At 38.1% G+C, this 22,349-nt stretch overlaps 1 protein-coding gene across 10 annotated transcripts in view; it reads right to left on the reverse strand.

The window, feature by feature from the left end:
* Window positions 1–22,349, reverse strand: part of kifc3 (kinesin family member C3) — a 50,748-nt gene continuing 28,399 nt past the window's right edge. For 7 of the 10 annotated variants that reach the window (XM_056234289.1, XM_056234283.1, XM_056234293.1 and 4 more), the window contains 19 exons: window positions 18,790–18,929; window positions 18,484–18,549; window positions 17,554–17,676; window positions 15,003–15,284; window positions 13,532–13,705; window positions 12,477–12,563; window positions 11,025–11,172; window positions 10,029–10,159; window positions 8,532–8,643; window positions 8,240–8,421; window positions 8,051–8,155; window positions 7,773–7,903; window positions 6,915–7,038; window positions 5,133–5,262; window positions 4,824–5,053; window positions 4,051–4,203; window positions 2,996–3,122; window positions 2,721–2,767; window positions 1–959 (listed from right to left, as the gene is read on the reverse strand). In XM_056234289.1, coding sequence (XP_056090264.1) covers window positions 951–959; window positions 2,721–2,767; window positions 2,996–3,122; window positions 4,051–4,203; window positions 4,824–5,053; window positions 5,133–5,262; window positions 6,915–7,038; window positions 7,773–7,903; window positions 8,051–8,155; window positions 8,240–8,421; window positions 8,532–8,643; window positions 10,029–10,159; window positions 11,025–11,172; window positions 12,477–12,563; window positions 13,532–13,705; window positions 15,003–15,284; window positions 17,554–17,676; window positions 18,484–18,549; window positions 18,790–18,929 — 2,501 coding nt within the window. In that variant the 3' untranslated portion in view covers window positions 1–950. The remainder of the gene's footprint in view (window positions 960–2,720; window positions 2,768–2,995; window positions 3,123–4,050; window positions 4,204–4,823; window positions 5,054–5,132; window positions 5,263–6,914; window positions 7,039–7,772; window positions 7,904–8,050; window positions 8,156–8,239; window positions 8,422–8,531; window positions 8,644–10,028; window positions 10,160–11,024; window positions 11,173–12,476; window positions 12,564–13,531; window positions 13,706–15,002; window positions 15,285–17,553; window positions 17,677–18,483; window positions 18,550–18,789; window positions 18,930–22,349) is intronic. The other 3 variants (XM_056234284.1, XM_056234286.1, XM_056234285.1) reach the window with 3 other exon arrangements.

Genomic DNA, 22,349 nt, shown 5'->3' on the forward strand with positions numbered 1-22,349 from the left:
TAATTTCTCCCAAAAGATGGTTTGGAGCATTTATTAAAAACAGTGTACAAAAACAAAACTGCATACAAACATACACCAATGTGAATACAAGCAAGCAAGACCCCAGAAAAAGTTGAAGAGAAATGTTCGTCCACTGAGGACATTCTGTTCGCTCAGTGTGGAGTCATGTCTATGTACATATCTAATCCTCGTCCTGTTCAGCAAACACTGTATAGCGCCACGGTTTGACTTCACTGCACAAAAACTGTTAATGATTGTCCTAAAATGAATGAGCGCCCACTCTGAACACATGCATAGATCAGGAAGACAGTCTGGGCTTTGAATGGCCTTCAAGTTTCTATATACAAAAAGACAAAATGCTACTAAGAGACCAAACTTTGCATTTGCATGATTTCTTATTGCCACTATTAAACACAGAATTGTTCAAAGCTTATCAGGTGTGAAAGTTTGACTTGTTCTTGCAGGGGGGAAAAAAGATCAAAAAAAAAAAAAAAAAAGCAGCAAGATCTCTTCAAGATCAAGGAATAAAAATGTAAATCTTGCTTAGACAAATGAATATATACATACACGTACATTCAAGCTTCTAGAAATCAATCGCATTTACGTAACATTACAAATGACAGCCTAGACTAGAATAAAGTGCATTATTGCCCAGAAACACTTTGCCACAACGGAAGGGTCTTCTCGTCTTGAGGCAGCAGGCGTTGTGGAGAGGTCAGCGGGAGAGGTCGTCATCTTCAATCATGTATCGTCATCTTAAAATTACATCAGACGTTCCAATCAGAAGTCACAGTTCCCAACATGAACCCTGATTCGCCGGTTAAGCTCCTCCCCTGCCAGCAAGCAAGGAAAAGCAGGTCTTTCATTGGTTCATTCAATGAAAGGAGCTGATTGGTCGAGAGGTTTGGCGGATGGACGGCAGCTCTCAGCGGTTCCTCACGCTGTCATCTTCATTCGTCCTATGAACAAAGACAAAAAGGGTGGGAATTACATACACAATGATGAAGCTTTTCCAGTTTCCAGGAGATACAGGGCTTATACAGCACACTGTTGCAATGGAAACCACACAACAGATGAATCATCTTCCATTTAGATGTCAACTTCTGCACACTATTTTTATCATGTTTTGAGCACTACAAAGCTCGTCTTACGGTTCAGACAGTGGCAGGATTTAGTTTTTGTTATTCATTACTCAGGAGACACACTCGCTCTGTTGATAAACCTAGTAAGGTGCATCATCCCTACACAATGTACACCACGTTATGGCCAAATTGTAAAGGCAGCATTGCATGTTGCATGATCCAAGATTGTGGGAAAAACAAGAGAAATGTTGACAATAGAGTAAAAGGTATTCATAAAATGTGTTCAGATTTAAGACCTGTCCAGACCAAGTCGAATATTTGGTGTGATAAACATTTGAATGAATAGCTGTTAAAGGGATAGTTCACTTTGAAATTAATTTTTGGTATGTTTTAGCTTACCTCAAGGGCATCCAAGATGTAGGTGTCTTTGTTTCCGCAGTAGTTTCAATTTTTATATTTTTAGGTCAAACCGTTCTTGTCTGTCAGTCATATAATGCAGGTCTATGGTCACCACCTCAAAGAGCATGCACAGAGAAGTCCAAATTAAACATGATTTAATGACTCGTTAATGTAAGTACACATTGATGGCCTAAGACACGAAACGAGCGGTTTGTGTGAGAAAACGAACAGTATTTATATCGTTTTTACCTCTTGTAACCACAGCCACGACCAAGTGATCTGAGGGCGCGGGCGCTTCGGTCTGTGCGTTACAAGAGGTAAAAACGATATAAATACTGTTCGTTTTCTCACACAAACTGCTCGTTTCGTGTCTTAGACCATCAATGTGTACTTACATTAACGAGTCATTAAATCATGTTTAATTTGGACTTCTCTGTGCATGCTCTTTGAGGTGGTGACCATAGACCTGCATTATATGACTGACAGACAAGAACGGTTTGACCTAAAAATATAAAAATTGAAACTACTGCGGAAACAAAGACACCTACATCTTGGATGCCCTTGAGGTAAGCTAAAACATACCAAAAATTAATTTCAAAGTGAACTATCCCTTTAATGCATCTGTTCAGATCGACACAAACATTTGCATGTGGTCATTGCAACAGTTTTTTTTTTTTTTTTCTAATCTCTTTTTCATGGAAAATGGAAATGAGATTCCTCTGTATTACTGTACATCAAGGTAGCTCACTAGGTCTTTGGAACAGAGCTACTGTAATCACTACTGAACATTTCTGTGACTCATTTATTCTCACATGGTAACAATGAAAATCACATTTGTCACAAAACATTTTTGTTATCCTTTGTCACCACCACAGGGCAGCCCAGCCAACCAAAAGCAGAGCTGTAGGTGAAGACAAAGAAAAATAACAACCAAACTCTTTTTCGCCACTCTCTTACTCACACACATAAAAATGAACAAAGACAAACAGTGAATACAGTGCACAACTCCAAAAAACACAAGACAACAGGTACACACAGTAAGCTTGTACAAGACCAAACAAAACAAGAAAAGACAAGAACAAAACAGCAGCTGATCCCAATTCACACACACACACACAAAGCTTCCTGGGGTTAAAGGCGCTGTGTTAGATGGGTGGGCATTGACGAGGTGACACGTGGGGCACCATGCCATGCTGAGCGTTTCATGCCAAGCGACCAACCACATAAAACCCCACCTACCTGCCCACCGTCCCCAACCAATGGGCTGCTTCTGTCTACCTGACTATCTGGAAACCAACCAATTACAGCGTCACAATGCAAAGAACAAACGTCCCTTTCACATAGTGTGACCTGTACTAAATGTTCCATGTCAGATGTTTATCAAGGCTGCTGTTATGACATTATTGCATTATTATATCAGATTATTTGCAAAAAGTTCCATCAGAATCTTATATAAGGTGGTGTGTTTGTCATCAAGTGACCATGGGCTTTAGAGTGAGTGTCTCTCGGCTCACCTGCGGACAGCTGACTGTGGGACCTGCGTCGGGTGCTGGGGGTTTTAGAAGTGGAGGAGAGGGTTGAACCTGCGCTGCTGGCCCTTGAGATGGGGAGGGGCACAGGGGTCACGGGAGGAGAGTCCAGCTACAGCAGAAAAACAACCATTATTTTGTGATGTTGTCCTGCATTTATAGGGCCCTATGAAATGTAATCACAAATAATAATAAAAAAATGTATTTGAATTTTTCTTGATTTCGTTTTAATTGCCAAATTAAATTTTAGTAATACATTTTTTCTTTTTTGGATAAAAATGTATTAAAAGTTACATTTTAGGGCCCTATGAAATCAGTTTTTTCCCCCCCCAAAGTTTCCAATTTTCCTTTTTGAGTTTTAAATTTCTCCCCTGAGTTTTGATTTAAAATGTTTCTCTATTATTCTGTTTTAATGGTTAAATTAAATGTTAGTAATCCAAAAGCATGTCCAATTAATTCAAATCATTTCATAGTTTCACAAATTCCAAATTTTCTGGATTCCATTTTAATGGTTTTATTACATTTTAATAATCAGAAAGCATGGCTACTAAATTGAATTCACACTTTAATTTTTCTTATTAATTTTTTGTACAATAATAAGGCCCTATAAAATGTTTTATTTTTTCATAAATTATCTGTCATCTTAATTTTTGGGTTCATGATTTGATTACTTGGGTAATCAAATGAAGGCAAAACAATTTACAATTAACAATTTACTTAATATTTTAAAATGTAACCAAACACGTCTGCACAACAGAGGTTTACTGTTATCACAGTGTGCTACATCTTCAACTACTTTAGACAAACAAAAGACTGAGTTTGGATTGTGTTGCCTTTGTGAGCACTACAACTCAAGTTCCAACACAAATCTTATTTTAAATATAAACCGGAGAGGAGGGAAAGTGGAACAGTGAGTGTATTGTGGCCCACTGCAGTAACTTCAAAGTTGTGGGTGAAGGATTGAGACCTTTCATTCAGATCTCAGAGATGTTTTTTCCAGACATGGACATGTGAGAATATGACTAGTTGTGATTGTGTACCTCCACGCTGTCATGAGTTGGTGAGGAGGATGTCGAGGAGTTCTCTGCTTGGCGGCGTGAGGAAGACGAGGGGCCGATCTCAACGGTCCGAACACGCTGAGCAAACTTCAGAGAGCACACCGACTCGCTGACGTTACTCTCTAGAGGAGACACCTGAGACAGAGAGAGGAACATCGCAGTTTAACTGGTGTGAGAAGCTGCATCCCAGAGAACGGGAAACCGCAGGCTAATCTAACATGACAGCATACAAAGTGTTTCATTTCTCAGTTATTTAATGTTGGCTTTATGTACCTGCATTGTGTACAGTGAGCTATGATATCAGCATTTTCCCTGTCCATGTGGCTCTGGTTTCATCAGCAGTTTGTTAATAAATAAAAATTAATCTTATGACGTGAACAGCTTTGAGTAGAATGTCCTGTATTGTCATCTAGTAATTATGAGACGGTGCGAACAGGCAGCTTAACATCCACTGGAAAATTGTACACAAAGTGACCAGGAACATTTATTGGCAAATTAAATGCGTTTTGATTTCATTTCGTCTTAACTACAACCGACTTTATGATTCCATAAGTCCATGACAAAGTTCTCTTTCTGTGGCGATTAGCTAGCATAAAACAACAGGAGAGTGTGTGCACAAAACAGCTTAAGATACTGTGCCTGCTCATGCTGTACAAAGCACAGTCTTTATCCCATAAATCCATTATAATCCACTCAAAACGTGTGGAGATTTCGAGCACACTGAGTGCCATTGTAACCCTGCTGACGTGACACACCTGCACCATCATGAGGGTCTTGCTGTCTCCGCTGAGCGAGTCCTGCAGAAGGTACGTGAGGCGGGAGTTCCTGAAGGGCACGTGCGAGTGTTTGGAGCGCAGGGCGTTGATGACATCACCCAGCGCCGACAGTGATTTGTTGATACACTGAGCCTCACGCAGACGACTGCCCTCGGCGCCGGATTTGGCAATCCGTTCTGAACCGGCCAGATCCACCAGATTTAGCTTACCTGCAATTGACAAGTGATTGTTTCATATTTGCATTTCAATTGAACTGTGTTGAAAACTATTGAAAAGGACTGTGTGTACCTGAGGTGCGGTGGCCCGTTGAAGAGTTGAAACCCGCCACTGTGACGATAAGGAGGGCATGAGAGCGAGAGCTGTGTTCGTTTAGATTAGTGCATGCTGTTGCCCTGTTCATGTGACCCAGGTCGAACACCTGCAGAGTCAAAGGTTATAAATAACGGATTAGGCTAAAATGGGTTGACGCTTGTCTGTACGACAAGACCTTGCACTGGAGCACTGAATATTTAATATCTTGGCGGATTCTCTCAGAGGGCATTAACACAGAACTAGCTTCACTTTTCTAGCTATTTTTGTAGTTATTAGTATTAAACTGTAAAAATGTTGGTAACACTTTTAATTGTCCTTGTTACGTGTTCTTAGAGTACTATAGTAATACCAGTAAATGATGCTTTTATATTTAAATTAAGTATATTTTTACAGTTTTCAGCAGAGTAACTATGACAAAATCCACAAACTGGCCTAACAAGCACATTTTTTTGCTTGAAAAGTATGCATGTGCTTCCTTTTCCTTGAAAAAATTATAATATTTTGGGTCTCACTTTATATTAAGTGTCTTTAACTACTATGTCCTAACATTTGAATTAATCAGTTAATACATTGTTTTTACATTGTACTTATACTTAAAACAGGGTTCTCAAGTCTCATGCATTGGCCGTGAGACACACGCAATTCAACCAGTTCACACGCTCACACGCCACACCGTGTATATCTCACGCTGAAAAGGCAATGCCAACCAAGTTGTCCTGCCAGCTTTATATATAACGTTGTATACGAGGCGCATGCACACAAAGATAAGTTTCCTGCCACCAGCGCGTCCGCATCTCGGCCAGATTGCGTTCGTTACTAGGCAACTTATAGACGTGCGAAGTCCGCGAGCACACACGGAAGTTCGGCCACCGCGACATCGCGCGAAAACACGTCGTGATGGAGAATGTAAGTTGGAAGAAAGCTCGCCTAACATTTTTAGACTAGAACATTTAATATATAGCCCATCATATACATTATTGAAGCAGTCAAAAACTCTACAACTTCTTTGCAACCAGGCCAAAAGCTTTGGCTCAGTTTGGCTAAGGAAATGTTATTGGGTATGGGAAGGAATGAAGATTTATTTCTTCAGTTTATTTTAAATTCTATATTATACTGTATTAATAGTATTTCTAGTTACATTAAGGCTAAAGCAGAGTGCTCTTGGTAATTTTGTATATCCTGTCAAAACATACATTAGCCTAATCATTGCCATTGCATTTGTATTTTTCAAAGATGTCAGGGAAAAATGCAAAAATATTTGTTTTTCCAAACATTTTGGAGCAATTTGTTATATATTTGTAGCCTAATTTTGAAATATAACATTAAAGAGTAGGCCTATATTTGATGTGATGAATTGCTCTGTCATTTATCAGATTTACCAATTGTTATAATTTCAATTTTTGCTGGTTATGAACAATGGGTAAAATTGGGGGTGGGGCTAGGTGGGGGCGGGGCTCCATTTAGGCCCCTCCCCTAACCGCATGTGATCTCACTTCAAGCTTTTGATAAAACTTGAGAACCCTGCTTAAAAATTACCTGCATGTAATACCGCTGTAATTAATGTAATCACATTACAATTACTGTTACTGTTGACCCTTCCCTTCCCTTTTAACCCACTCTTAATCTTCACCTACAAGTGTTTTGCAATACAAAATGAACGCAAAGTACATTGAACCTAATTGTGTTATCTAATGTTATATTCCTTTGGACTATAAGTGTGGAGTAACGGCATGCGGTTTGGATGCAGTGAGCTTTCACCTTGTTAATGTCCTCCACGCTCTCCACTGTGAACTCTGTGAGTCCTGGCACATACAGCTGTCCACTGCCATCTGGACACATCTTTATATCCAGCTTCTCATTGGGATTGTCACCCAACAGGTTTCTAAAAACAGATTCAGATAAATGCAAATGAATAAAAGCTGCTGCATTAGGAAGCATTGCTGAAACTCAACAACAATCTGTTGGAAGTTGCAGAAGTTTTTTCCCCTATTGTGACGTATATCAGAGTGAAACTGCTTCTCAAACAAGAACATTTTTAGGATGGGTTTTGATTTAGTCCATTGGGAATTGATTGGATGGTTGTGGTTTGCTATTGGTCGATCTTCCAACCCTCATGCCAGTAAATACTCCATCAGAGAAGAAGAGACGTCAATGCAAGAGGGAGGGGAAGCCATTTTGTTTAAAAATTACTAGTGTATATGAATTTGGGGCACAGATTAATATTACAGAGGCAAGCAGAATCAGAACCTACACACATCTGTTCGAGTTGCGTAACCCATCAGGAGGGGGAAAAGTGAGGGACAGTGTGACAAACAGACAGGACCAGCAGAACTGAATGCGTGATCTGTGATCCGTTTGTGTCTTACAGATGGCCTGAGAGATTTTAAATCTAATCTGTTTTTACATAACTGCTGACCAGCAGAATTTGTGGCACACACACACTTCACAGTGACACTGGGACAATTATATAAGAGTGCTGAATATGCTGCAGTGTGTCTGGAGTGACGTGCTCACAGCCGCTCACACACTGAAAGCCCATTTAGAGAACATTTGATAATCATCAAATTCAACCTCCTACTTCCACTGTGTGGTTCTACTTGTGTGTGGTTTTCTCACCGAAGCGTCTCATTGTAGATTTCCACCATGCTGACAGTGATCTTATAGTCCCAGTCAGGCTTTTTCTCAGACACTTCAGAGAAGAGCAGCCGCAGAGCACGCTGGTTAATGCCAGGGTCCTCAGGGACCCCCTAGAGGACAAACAGAGACATGAAGTAAGTACAAAAATTTGCCAACTTATGAACTGCACTGTATGTATCTACTTTGATAATGTGCACTGATTAGACATTTCACAAATATGAAAGGGACAGACATCACAGTCAATGCAGTTAGCATACCTCCATAGTGTAGGTCTTTCCAGAGCCGGTTTGCCCGTAAGCAAAGATGCATATGTTAAAGCCATCAATACAGGAAGTGACCAAAGACTGGACTTCCTGGAACACCTGTCCAATCACAAGAGAAGGGACTGTATAATAACTGACACAGGAAATACATCCATATGAGAAACAATGAGTTCAGGCACTAACCTCCTCCTGAGTGGCCTGAGTGGGAAAGACTTTGTCAATTTCAAAGGTCATGAGCTTCCCCTTATTGGATAAGTAGAGAACTGCATCATCATCAGGGTCAAAGGTCACTAGGTTTTTGGTGTCAGCAGCATCTGTTTCTCCAGCACACACGGGGCGTACGCGACACAACACACGAATGTTTCCTGAAAAAACAAGAAGTCTTCCTAATTAGAATGTAAATATCTAATTTGATTAAAATTAATTAGACATTTTGTGGAGATTATGCATCCCAGACACGATTCCCAGGTCTCACCTTTGAGGCGCACCAGTTCATTGTGGCATTTCTTCCTCAGGTTCATCTCCCGCTTATATTTCCGCAGCAGTTCTTGGTTTGCACTGCTCACCTCTCCAATCACCTGACAGATCTGTAAATCACAGACAAAGCTCAATTCTTAATGAGAGGCAACGAAGACACAAAGAAATAAAACGCCATCATGCTTTAAAGAAGAGATTAAGTGGTGGAAATGACGGATGATGGGCACAGAATGAATATTGAATTTTATATATAATATATACACTTTTCAATTGTAGTCTTTTAAAAAAGCATCTAAAATAATAAACTAAGCACAATGTAGTGTTGTCAAAAATATAGAATTTTCAATACATAGATACTGAAATATCTGAAACAGTTCCAATTCTCATTTTCTGCAGAATATATACACGACACCAGTTGCGCTTTCTCACTCTCTCATCTCTCCGACAGAGAACTGTTTACACACAAACCTGCCTCCCCTCACTCACTCGTGGGATTGTGTGTATTGCGCATAATTTTACGCAGATTTTGTGCACGCACCCAAAGTGCCCGCACATAAAGTCACCTCTCAGTACTAAATTGTGTTTTAAAAAAAAAATTGCGTTCAAACACACAAAACAATGTCAAAATGCCGGTCTTGGTAAGTATTCAGGTAAACACAGTCAGTTATGTTTTAAGTGAACGTAAACAGTTGAAAGAGAAAACGCATAATGCTGAGTGGCTTGTAACTTTGGAAAACTACTAGCCACAGTGGCTGGTGAGCAAAAAAGTTAAAGTCAAGCCCTGATCATATCCCTTTTTTATTGTTTCATTTAGTTTTTTATTATATTATATTAAACAATGTGTGTATCTGCTATTTTGAGCAAAATAAAAATGACAGTGACTTGTTATGCTCTGCAATTTTGACTAAACTTCCACCAACACAGGCGTTGTGTTTTGTTTATGTTTGGAAGGCTGCTCCTCATAGCACTCTCTTGCCATGTCCTCTTATTAAAGCATTTTTGGGCATGTTGTTTGCACTTGCCTCATTAAGAGATCAAGTTTATGGAGTTATTAAAGTGGGCAGGTGGGGTTCGCAATACATTTTTTTTTATTTTCAATATAAAGCTTTTGAATTTATTTCGGTTTATTACGTTTTTTCTATCATGATCTGGCAACATGAATGAGGTGAGGCTTGTACCTCTTCCCCTGTGATTTTATTGCACCGCGCATACAGATGAGAGACACATCCCTTATGCACATTTAAATACACCATTAACAACCAGTTTGGTTCCATACACACTGCATATAATTTTTGTGAACTGTGTGTGTGTGTATAGAACATGATTAAGCACTAAAAGGTGAACTGACACACTGCATATAATTTTTGTGAACTGTGTGTGTGTGTATAGAACATGATTAAGCACTAAAAGGTGAACTGACAACTGAATTTAGCTGCAGTGTGTACGAGCTGTGGTCAGGCTGGTGTGTCTGTGTGCTTGTATGCGGTGGTCTCACCTCCTGCTTGGCCTCAGTGATGGCTTTCTCCAGCATGTAAGGGAAGTCCTGCACCTGTCTCTTCAGACAGTTGTAATCACAGGTGAGGGTTCTCAGGGCCGGCTGCAGGGTCAGGAGGTTCATCCGCACACCTGCACACACAGACCATTAGAGCCAGTTGTAGTTCATGTTTACCACAAGATCAAAAGACAAACAGTAAACTTTATCAAATGAAATGGTAACACTTTATAATAAAGGTCTCATTTGTTACCATTAGTTAATCCATTAACTAAGTATTAACAAATGAAACCTTATTGTAAAGTGTTACCAATTAAATATATGAAAATTATATCAAATGAAGGCAATTTGAGAGTCATAACTATATTTTTTTGCATTGTGATATTATTTATAATTTTTATTTGTTTGTGCCAGCTTTGTTTTTGCCATTTCCAATACCCTCAAACAGTGATTCTGATTAAGGCGAAGAATCAATAGGGTTTACTCCAAATGAACACACATTTTTTGACTAAAAGCCCAGAGGAATGTTGTTTATTAAAAGTCTCTGTTTGATGAGTCCAAAAATGGAATCTCAAGACACATGGTTAAGATTAAATAAAGAGCAATTACGAAGCAATAAAAAAACTGCATATGTATACAAGTCTTTAAAAATACTACAGTAATAAAATATGATTTTAATGTAATTACAATTTTAATATAAAGCAGCAGAGGCCTATACATATTTTAGTTTAAATATATTTTTGGTTAAACTTTATTTTAAAGGTGTCCTTGGTACACAAATAAGTACTGAGTAATATTAATTAAAAACATGTACTAACAACATGTAGAGTTAGGGTCTATACTAAGTACATGAAATGCGTAACAAGTGTTTCCTATTTTTTGCATTGAGGCTGAATTTTCATGAAAATAATGTCACAATGCAAGACATCTTTAAGGTCCTAATGGGACAATATAATTACTAATTTCTTTTTTTGATTTGAAGGTTAAACACCGTCTCACCTGCTAGGTTCTCATGGACGGCCTTCATCTCACTCTCCGCTCTGATGAAAGCATCTTCGATCACTCTGTTCTTCTCCTCCTCCAGAGTCTGCATCTCTGCCTCCAGCTGGCCCTGAGCTCTCTCCATCTCACCCTCATACACCAGGATCTAACACACACACACGTCAACACGGAGGTTACACTGAGGTCATAAGCTCTATTCAAACGGTGAATGTTTTACACAAGGATTTACATAAAAGGTCATTTACACCATAAAGGGATAGTTCACCCTAAAATGAAGTCATCATTTACTCACCCTGGTGTTGTTCTAATCCCGTAAGATCTTTCTTTTATGGACCACAGAAGGAGAATTTTTAACAAAACAATATCACACTCGCGCTTGTCCATATTATAAAGGCAGGGAATAGCAACCAGCATCAAGTTTTTTTTAAAAGACGCAAAAGTATCACAGAATGATCCCATGCGACGTGCAGGATATTCCAGGTGTTCAGTGGGTGTACGATAGGGTTTGGTGCGCTTTTGTTAATCTTGATTTATCACAAATTGTGTGCTTTTTCTGGGCGAGATAGAGTGAACTACTAGTCTCAAGAACATAGAATGATCCCAATCAACACATGTTGTATATTCTGTGATACTTTAGCATCTTTTAAAAAAGCTTGCGAGCAGGACATTTAAAAAAAAAAAAAATCTCCTTTTGAGATCCATAAAAGAAAGGAGGACAGCATTAGAACAACACCAGGGTGAGTAAATGACTTTCATTTTAGGGTGAACTGTCCCTTTAATAGAGCTTTTACAATGACAGTGAGTAAATTTGCAACTCACTGTATGATTGATATAGTTCAGTACAAACAGCTATAATCAACCAGAGTCACTGTCAGTGTAAACACCCCTATACAGATGTACACACAACCGATGAACACAGATGCACAGAGAACACCTGCTTTCTGCTTTCAAGCAAAGCCAGTTATGATTTCTGAGATCTCTGACCAAAGCAACACAAACACCACCAGCATTAAAGACGTCATCTACTACTGACCACAGTCATTTGTAAGACAGATTTAATGCAGTTAGGTGAAGTGACCTGTGGGGTGGGTGGGTGGGAGGGCTATTAGTCACATACTTGGGAGAGGCATCTGGGGTCACACACCATCGATACTGTACATCTGCAGTACACAACGGAGTGACATCAACTATTTCACAGTAGATCATGGGAATACTATTGCAAGAACACAAAATTACGACCCTGAAGAGAATGTGAGCTAGTCACTCTGCAAAGTTTCAGGGTTTCATAGGTCAAAAATGAGCATCAGCGAACATTAATCTACATTTGCAATAAGCGCTTAAAATGGGACATAGAAACCTCATATATATGATTTCCTATAAAGTTGCAATCTGACCCATGACACATTTTTGACCTTTGACCCCTGCCGACTGCAGAGTAATCTGGTTGACCTTGGAGAGCCTGTGGGTGACCTCTGTGTTACCCCCACCCACCGCCTTGGAGAGCAGACCATATAGACGGCCGCGGTCCATCCTCAGCTGCAACGCAAGTGAAGAGAGAGAGCTGTTAACCTGCTCTTCCACAACACCGCAATCACAGAGGCCTTCAACTAGATTTGAATGAAACCCAGTCAGGAATGTTACGGAATCTGGTAAAAGTTGGATGAATAAATAAAAGTAGAGCTGTAAATTTAATGTCTGCATGTTCTGCGTGTCTCTGTGTCTACTACAGATACTCAAGCATGAGTGACGCTCGTGGTGTTTCAGCGTCCGCTGTCTCACTATATCAGGACATGAGCACATGAACTTCACCTCCGGAGCTGCTCTGACAGTCACTTCACCAGCATTTCAACATTTAATTTGAGAAAACTATCATCAGACACAAAGGGCTTTGCAACAACCAGTAAAAAAAAGAAGAAGTTTGGTTTAACTTTCAGAAATGATGAATTATATTACTAGTGCACAGTAACATGCACTTCTCAAAATATTAACATAAGTAATAATACAGTTTAATAAAACTTTATTTTTACAGAATACCACACAATAAAAATGTTCCTCCAAGTTTTAATTTAAAAAAGTAGAATTATGTCGTGCAGCACTTTGCCAAATAAAGAACATAATTGTTCAAATTTAATTTATTAATTTATTTAGTATTAAATCATAAAAAGTCAAAACTGTTAAAAAATAACACTTCATAGGGATATATTATTGTTAAAAAGTTAAAGTTTTATGAATTCAGTTGATTAGATAATAATCCTTTAGATTGTTAAAATTTAATTAAACCACTCCTGGAATCCAGAAAAATTAAAACGCAAAACACAAAATTTGGGAAAAAATAAAAACCGGATATCATAAGGCCTCATTAAATTTCTAATCTTATAATCTGATGTGAACAGATATTAACAGACCACCACGGTCACCACAAACGGGGTCAGATCTGATAATCCAGGACACTCTTAATGCTAATAATGTATCAGAGCGGCTGGTACAGGAGGTGAGTGCGATACCTGCTGGCGGAGCTGCCCGCTGGTTCTCTGGGACTCGTGGAGCTGCTGTTCGAGCTCTCTGAGGAGCTGTCTCTGCACACACAGCTGCTCCTGCAGCGTCTGGTTACGGGCCTGAGCCTCCATTAAAGCCTGCTTACACTGAGCCGACTCCACTTCAACCGTCTTGGTCACATACTGCAGGAAGAGTGAGAAACAGACACATTCATTCACTTTTATTAGGTGTTCATCAGCCCTGAGTATGTGCCTTCACAGGCTATTTGGTATCCTAAATGTAGAGAGAATATATATATACACAGTCTGAAGGCGCAGTAGAGCTGACTATATAAGGTTAAATATGCAAGGAAGAAAATGGAAATTGAGCCGGATTCTGTGTTGGCCATTCTGAGGGAAATTAATAAGGAGGAATAATTGTCTATCTCTTTCAGTATGGTTGATTCTCTAGATGTGGAAACTGGACACGGTACCAACACTTGATGTTTGGCTGAGTGAGTTGTACATAAGAAATTGTGATTTATCAATAATGACAAATGATATTTATTCGGGAAAATCTGAAAGTCTCTATTCTGTGAATATTAACACCTCATACCTTCTTTTATTGCAGTATTTTTGTATTAGTTTTGCTTTAAGGATGTAACAACATCTACCCTTACATTACTTTAATTATGGACATTCGTCTTTGACGCTCTTTACATTACTTTGTTTCTAATTCTGTTAATTTTAAATCCACTGTGGGAAAGATGTTCCAGTACACAAGTATGACTGTTTATAAGATGTATGTGATTATACAGAAACAAAGAAATACACATTTAACATGAATAATTATCTTGTGTTCACTTCTTTAAATAATACACACAATGAAATGCATGAATCAATCATGACAAAATGCATAAATCATTAAACAAATAGCATGGTGGGGACAGGAACAACATTAAACAATACACACACACACATCATCTGCGTTAACTGACGTTTATTTTATGCATGAACATGAAGTGTGTGTTACTGTACATTCACAGTCCGGCATCATAATAAAAGTCATTTTTTAAAATAATGTCTCTAGTCTCAGGGTCTCAATATGACACTATTAGTTACTTTTTTGGGCCTTACATGCGTTTAAGCGTTTGCTAAATAACTCAAACAAATCCAAAAAAAGCCTCTACGATAGAAGTTCAAGCTTACATTTCAATAAAACATTTTGTCAACACTTTATTTTAGTGTCCTTGTTACATATTTAATATATACTTATTGTAGTAATAACAGTAAATTATGCATAATTACAAGCAACTAACCCCAAACCAAACCCTAAGTAAGTACGTACATGTAGTTCATTTTTATATTACTCAATACTTAATATATAATTACACTGCAACAAGGACACCTTAAAAGAAAGTGTAGCCAACATTCAACAATTTCAAATCAACAATGAAACCTGAAAACACTCAAACATTGTGCTCTGTTATCACACACTCGCCTTGACCTGCAGCGGCTGTGCAGCCTGGAGAGACAGAGCTTCCTCAGCGTCACGAAGCCGAGAGGTCAGCTGATCCTCGCTCTGGCTCCTGTGGCATGACGCCTCTTCCAGCTGCTTCTGGAGCTGCCGTCTGTGGTGCGCGGCCTCCTCCAACTGCTCCTGCAGCTGAACTACTACACCCGTCCTCTCCTGCACCTGCTGCTCCAGCGCAGCCAGTCGCCGCTCTCGCTCGCGACACTCCTCGCCCTTACGACACAGCTCTCCACGCAGGGCCTCCACATCCTGACACATTACATAACAAAACAGAGGATAAACAGCTGTGAGAATAAACACAAGGTAGATAGCATTTCAAGAAGGGCTGTCACTAATGATTATCTTGACAATCTTGACAACAAAAGACGAGAAATCTGATATTTTTGTGTGGTAATGTAAAAATAGACCTAAGAAAACAATAGCCTTAAAGGGGTCATATAATGCCATTTTTGTACAAGCTAATATGATTCTTTAGGGTCTAAATTAAAAGTTTGTAATATACTTTAATTAAAAATTCTCATTAGTATTGTAAGAAAACACTTATTTTACCTCGTCAAAAACAGCTCTGTTTTCAGCACGCCGTTTCAGTGCATATGCCTTTAAATGATCATGAGCTTTGCTCACCCCGCCTCTCTGTTCTGTGTACACCGTTTGTAACACAATAACCATAACGCGTTGTTCATTATAAACGTGGGATTATGAATTATATGGAGAACGTCGTACATAGAAAACATGCAATAATGTACCGTGAGTGTAAACCTTAGACGCATTCCTCGTGAAGCGATTTGGAAAGATATAAATATTAATATAAAGTTTAATAAAACGTTACACTCACTTCAGTTGTTCTAGAGGTTCAGCAGGAACACGAATAGCTGGTACTGATCCTTTATTCAGGAGCAGCTTCTTAGCAAAACCAGGTTTATACTGACCCTCGTTTATAAAGCAGTCTGGTGTGTGAAATGATTCGGCAAACATGAGAGCATTGACGTTGCTCGTGGGGAATATTCCCTTCGAAAACAAACTCAGCCACTGTGTCTTCAGCGGTTCGGATTTAGGAACATTAAAATGACTGCTGTGTTCGTTATTACACCCAAGAACAGAACACCACAATCGCTTAGACGCCATTCTGCTCATAGACAGTGCTCCAGCATATCAACAATGAGCGCGCCGGTCCGCGCAGACTATGATTGACAGCTGGCTCACGAGCGAGGGCGGGTCTGTGTTGAAAGGCGCCTGTCAATCAACAATCGCGGGAGGGGCGTCCGACCGTGTGACGTCACACGGTCGAACAGCTCGATTTGAGGCAGGGGAAAACATTTAATGAGATTAAAACAAAAACACTGGATGGATTTTTATCATTATATGATGGTTGTGTACAGGCACTGCCAACACACATTTCAGTACAATCAACTTGAAAAAGTGCATGAACCATTATATGACCCCTTTAAAAATTACTTAAAATACATATATAATAACAATGAGGCAATAATATTTGGTTCATATAAAGCATCAATAGCAAGTAATCATATGGTTTCATAAAACAATACAGTTCAAATAGATAATATAATATACATAGTATAAACAATCATCATGTGTACATTATGTATTATAACAAATGCCTGCAGAGGGCGCCAACGGCCTGGAGTTGTTACACTTCACAGCAGATCAAATCCTTGTTTAATATTGGCCAAACGACATTTAATCAAAATGTTTACTTAATCTTTAATATTTGGCCACTTCTTTACAATAGAAGTGCTACAGCCACTGTAATTTCTTGAACAAGAACATGTGGACATCAAAACATGCAAACTTTAAACAATGCACAAAGGTTTAAACTTATTTTGAAATCACGATGAACAGTTTGCATATTTAGAAAAGTATTGATATATTCTCCTGTGTTGGCGTAGGTTTATTAATGATTTACCTCACAAATCTAATGAAACGGTGCACATTACGTTCCCAGATGAACATTATAAGTAACCTAAACTCACAGCATACGAGATGGAGTTTGAGACGTATTTCACTCATGTAAATAACAGCATTTACTGTGAACAGAGCCACTCTAAGACGCACTTAGGTGACCTACATGCATGTAAATAATTAAAGAGCATATATATTAAACCCAAAAGGCATATATTTATTTAATTGAATATCAGCCTGTGTGAATTCACAATAGCACTATACTACAGAATGTTTTTTAAATGGTTTTAATACATCTTGTAGCCTTAGAAAACTGTCCAATAATGGATTCATGGATTCTCGTCCATGGAATGAGCCACTTCTGGCATTTTGCCGGTTACTCGACACGGGTAAAATTGCAATCAAGGATTTTTTAAAACCATACTTTAATTTAATCGAGGAATCGTGACAGCCCTAATTTCAAGCATCAAGTAACCAATCGGATTGTATGATTGTATTTGACGCTTGCAATGATTCCCAACCTGGTTGGAAAGATTAGGATTTTTCATTGTTTAACCTATAAAAGTAAGATGGTCTGTTCATGGTTGTGCGAGTGTACCTGGCTGTGCGGGCAGTGGGCAGTAGAGCAGCTGGTCTGAGTGTGACTGGCCCTCAGCTCCTGTTTGAGACGCTGGTTTTCACTCTCCAGCACCTCGAGCTGTTTCTCCAGATCTGTCGCCCCCTAGACACACACACATACATACATACACATTTACTTAGCTAACTGAATGAGGATTTAATTTTATATACACCTAATTATAATTACAAAGCCGAGCCTTACCCCCCCAAACATTTTTTAGAATTGGGGGAAGATGTATATATATAATTATATTATTATACATAAAATGTAATTTATTTCTGTGATGCAAAGCTGAATTTTCAGCATCATAACTCCAGTCTTCAGTGTCACATGATCCTTCAGAAATCACTCTAATATGCTGATTTGCAGCTCAAAATAAATGTCTTATTATCAGTAATGTTGAAAACTGTTGTGCTGCTTAACATTTTTGTGGCAACTATGATGCTTTTTCAGGATTCTCTGATGAATATAAAGTTCAAAAGAACATTTATTTAAAATAGAATAATTGTAACATTATAAATGTCTTTACAATTTGTCTGTCACAATTTGAACGGTACAGTAATTTAATACTCCGTGTTACAAAAAAAAACTAAAATTAAATAAATTAAATGTTAATTATTTTATGAACTGGCTTTACTACAAATGAGAATAGGATTCATAATATTTAGCTTCTGGGGACAAATTTGTCAAAGTACAGATAAGTACAGCCACGCCAATCTAAAATTAAAGATCAGATCAGGGACACATTCCTCTGCTATCAACAAAACCAGATAACCAGGTTAACGCTCCCTCCACCTCCCATCATAAAATTAGATCAGGTCAGTGTTCTTTATAAAACAATAGAAATGTGTTTTCACACAACTGTGACAACTCTCCCTGTCCCTAATAATCCCGGTTTCAGTCTCTCACCAGCTCAGAGCGCAGTCTCTCCACCTCCTGTGTCTGATCCACTAGTTTCTCCTCCAGCTCCTTGACCTACAAAACCACAAACAAACAGCATTATTAAGCCAAATCTCTTTAAAAAGAAATGAGTCAGCCAGTTTAATGCATTCACATTTATGAGGTATCAATCTTCTTTAATCCAACCCGACAGAAACAATGAATATCGATGCATAAAAGGTCACGATACATGGCGGCTGAGGAATGTAAATGATCTGATGGTGCTCTTCTGAATCTGGCTGGAAAACTGAGCCCTATTCTTTGTGTGTAACGTACCTGTGTGCGCAGCCCTGTAATGAGAGCGAGTTGTTCTCCCTCGTCTTTTTGCAGTTGCTCCTGTGAGTGAATTTTACTCACTTGTACAGTGCTGGGAAAATCCAGAGGCCTTTGTGTCAAAGCACTAGAGTTCCTCGCACCTACACAGAGACACATACAAACACAGACTTAACCCCCTGGGGTCGGCTATCGCGCCGGCGCGATTGTCTCGCTTTTTTTCTTATCAGTGCAAAAGAGACTCAAAATACTCGGTTGATTTTGATCTTACATATAAGTGCGATACATCATTAGATCCTGTTAAGTTTCTATTTTTTTTGTGGATACTCACAATAAAAACAAAGTGTTGTGCTTTTCACCAAATAAAGAAAAACAAACATGATGCGAGTTCAGCGTTCTCTCTGTCAGTGCAGTCCATTCTGAAACGCGTCCTAAGATTAACTGTAACTCCGCGATTACTTGTCACACAGGCACGAGAGATTTTTCTTTATGAAGCTTGAATTCTCTTCTTTTAAATGAAGTAATTTATATAAAAAACAAATATTCTCAGTTTATGCAATCTGTATGAAAAGAGAGTGCTGTCAGTATTTTTTTCCCAGCTCATTACACTTCATTACGCGTTAATCTGACACGCCCACGGAGGACGCGCGCTATTCAAACGCAAATGTCGAGGCAAGCCATGACAATGCCCACATCAGCCGTTCCACCGCGGCGGTAAAATGTGTGGTGTATTTGCTGCCTTTTACCGCTAAGAGGCGCTACAGTCATAGACTCTGAAAAGTGTTCGTTTATTCCGGTTTATTCTCTCTAATGTGTAATCTGCTGCCGCACCGCGCTGATTCAGAGCGATTGAAAGCTGGTAGCAGATGAATTCAACAAGTGAAACGTAGTTAAAATAATTCATAATCACAATACTGAAATTAGGCTACTGAAATGTAATTGAATAAATAATGAAAACATTTCAACATCAAGGCTACATCAATGAGAATTTACAACTGTAACAGCGTACAGACGGTAGCTCAGTGATCAACGCAACAACACGAGCTTCGAGGAGCTTCATTCGACCCGAGATCGAATCTCAATGTAGCATACATGTTGTTAACCGATGTTGGCCTACAGCGTTTATATTTTACCACCTTGATGCTTAAATAGGTTACTGTTTATAACTGTTTACTTATTTAAAGTCAAGAGTTTTGTTTAATTATCATTACAACATAAATTTGCTACATTCCTGTAGAACCGCAGCCGCTGCACAAACGACAAAAACTGATGAAGGAAGATTGTCAGCCGATTGCATCAGAAAATGAAAATGAAGAAGCTCGTCTTTAGTCTGCTAAATTATTGTGTAATGTAAAAGAACACTAAAATATCTTAAGTTTGAAACCAAGTTCGAACATGTCAAGGTTTAAATAAAGTGTCGGGACAGTTTTTTTCATTTAAAACAGGGTTGCATCGGGTTTAGAGTTTATTTCTTTTGCGATGCAAAATAAGAAACACTAGGCTAATCTTATTCTTGCGACATTTTAAATTTGTATTGCCAAAGAAATTACAGCTAAATTAAACAATTAAAACAGTACAAAACGAAAATTGTCCAAAGAAACATAATTAAATTAAAAACAAGCGTTTCTCTTTGCCTATCTCGCGCTGGATCTCTTTTTAACAAGTTTATTTAGTCTCCCTCGCTGCGCGCGCCGCGTCTCTCTCGAAATTAAACATTTCAGGGTAAAAACACATCATACAGCTGATAATACTGTATATGTCGCTGCGTGTCAGCCATACAAATCACGAAAAAATTATTTAGCCTTTAATTATTGCTTCAAAGACACAGCATGCCTTGTTGAATTCACCTTACAATAACTTCAATTGAAATTTTGTGTGAAAAAAACTTTAAATAGGCTACAATAAATAAACTACAATATTTATAATTTAATAAGATATGGGGCCTACATTTGGACACAGATTTATCCTTACAATAATTTTGCCTGCTCATCAGGCTGGCTATCCGACACTCTCCATATGAAAGAGGAACATTAACACCTTTGTCCAGCAACTGTCCCTCCAACCCCCCACAGGCTATCGGAGTCTGAGGCTGACTTAACACAAAGAGAAGTCGCAATTCACACTTAAATCGCTATTCTAGACAGTGTTGATAATGAAGGAATTAAATGATTTAAGTTACATGTAGCCTTGTGATATTTCTGTCATAAAAGTTTATTACTAAATATTTCATTATTTCAATAATTGATGAAATAAAACCGGTTTGGGCCAGCTTTTTCCAAGCAAAACTAAATATAATCTGAAAAATCACATGTTAATTTGTTGTCATTAACAAATTGTTCAAATCAATATTAAAGTCTACAGGGATCTTTGGATCCTTACAACCAGGCATGCAATTTGTGAATTAAGTTTTTATTTTATTTTGTATTATTCAAATAAATATCGAAACACGGTGCTTCGTGGTAATGCTGCTAAATTAAATAACATTTATAGAATAATTATGAACTTAAATGAAACAATATCGCAACATTTCGACAAATACATTATTTGATCTGTTTTTACATTTTAATTCAGGGCGATTTAGCCTACATTTAATAAGAGCGAGATTTTGCCATGCAAGCAGCTTTTTCTTATTTTTAGGTCACAAGAAAGTCAACCTGCATTTATGTAGCACTTTATACAGATTGTTTCACTAATAAACAGGAAAATGACAGCGTTAATGTTGCAAAATTCATCAATTATGAAACAAATTCTATTTTAAAGCAGCTATACAGAAGACGACAGTATTATTATTCAGTTCAATGTCAAATCAATTTAGTTCAACAACAGTGTCAATGTTGTTGATAAATGTAAATATGTATAAAAAGCTTTATATTACATAAATATTGTCGCTGTCGGGCAGAAACCTTGTATTTCCATATTTCATCAGAAAAAAAGGAGCGCCCACATAGCAACAGTAAACTTTATCGCATAATAGTTGATAAAAACGTAATGTGTTGCACTTATTGCCTTTCTAATGACGGACAAAACATATACATGTCCGACATTCGCTGGTCAAAAACCTTATAACTCCATTCAAATGGTAAAATGTTAATAATATAAATGACAGATGCAAGCGTCTGACCATATATGACAACGTGGCGTTTAATTATTTAATAATTAAACTGACACTAATAATTAAACGCCACTGACAACGTGGCGTTTAATTATTTAAAAAATACTTTTCCATTTCCTAAAAGTAGCGTTTTTGGAGATACGAAGTTTCTCCCTGACAGCAAATATAAATATATATATATATATATAAAAAATAATACATTTATAATAAAATGTATAGAAATATAAACTATTATAATAAAAATTAAATATTATAAATATAAAAATTTATAATAATAATAATAAATTGGTCCCATTTTATACGAAGTGTCTTTTAACAATGTATTACAGTTTTTTACAGTCGCTAGGACACATTTCTCAATACTTAGGTCACTTTTTCAAAACTCTTCACACAGTTCTCCTAACCAACTTTCAGCTCGGCACAGCAGTTCATTTCACATTCAAAATGCACT

The sequence above is a fragment of the Rhinichthys klamathensis genome, unplaced genomic scaffold, assembly GCF_029890125.1.
Source record: "Rhinichthys klamathensis goyatoka isolate OS25496 unplaced genomic scaffold, OSU_Roscu_1.1 h1tg000391l_1, whole genome shotgun sequence".
In the NCBI taxonomy this organism is placed as follows: Eukaryota; Metazoa; Chordata; class Actinopteri; order Cypriniformes; family Leuciscidae; genus Rhinichthys; species Rhinichthys klamathensis.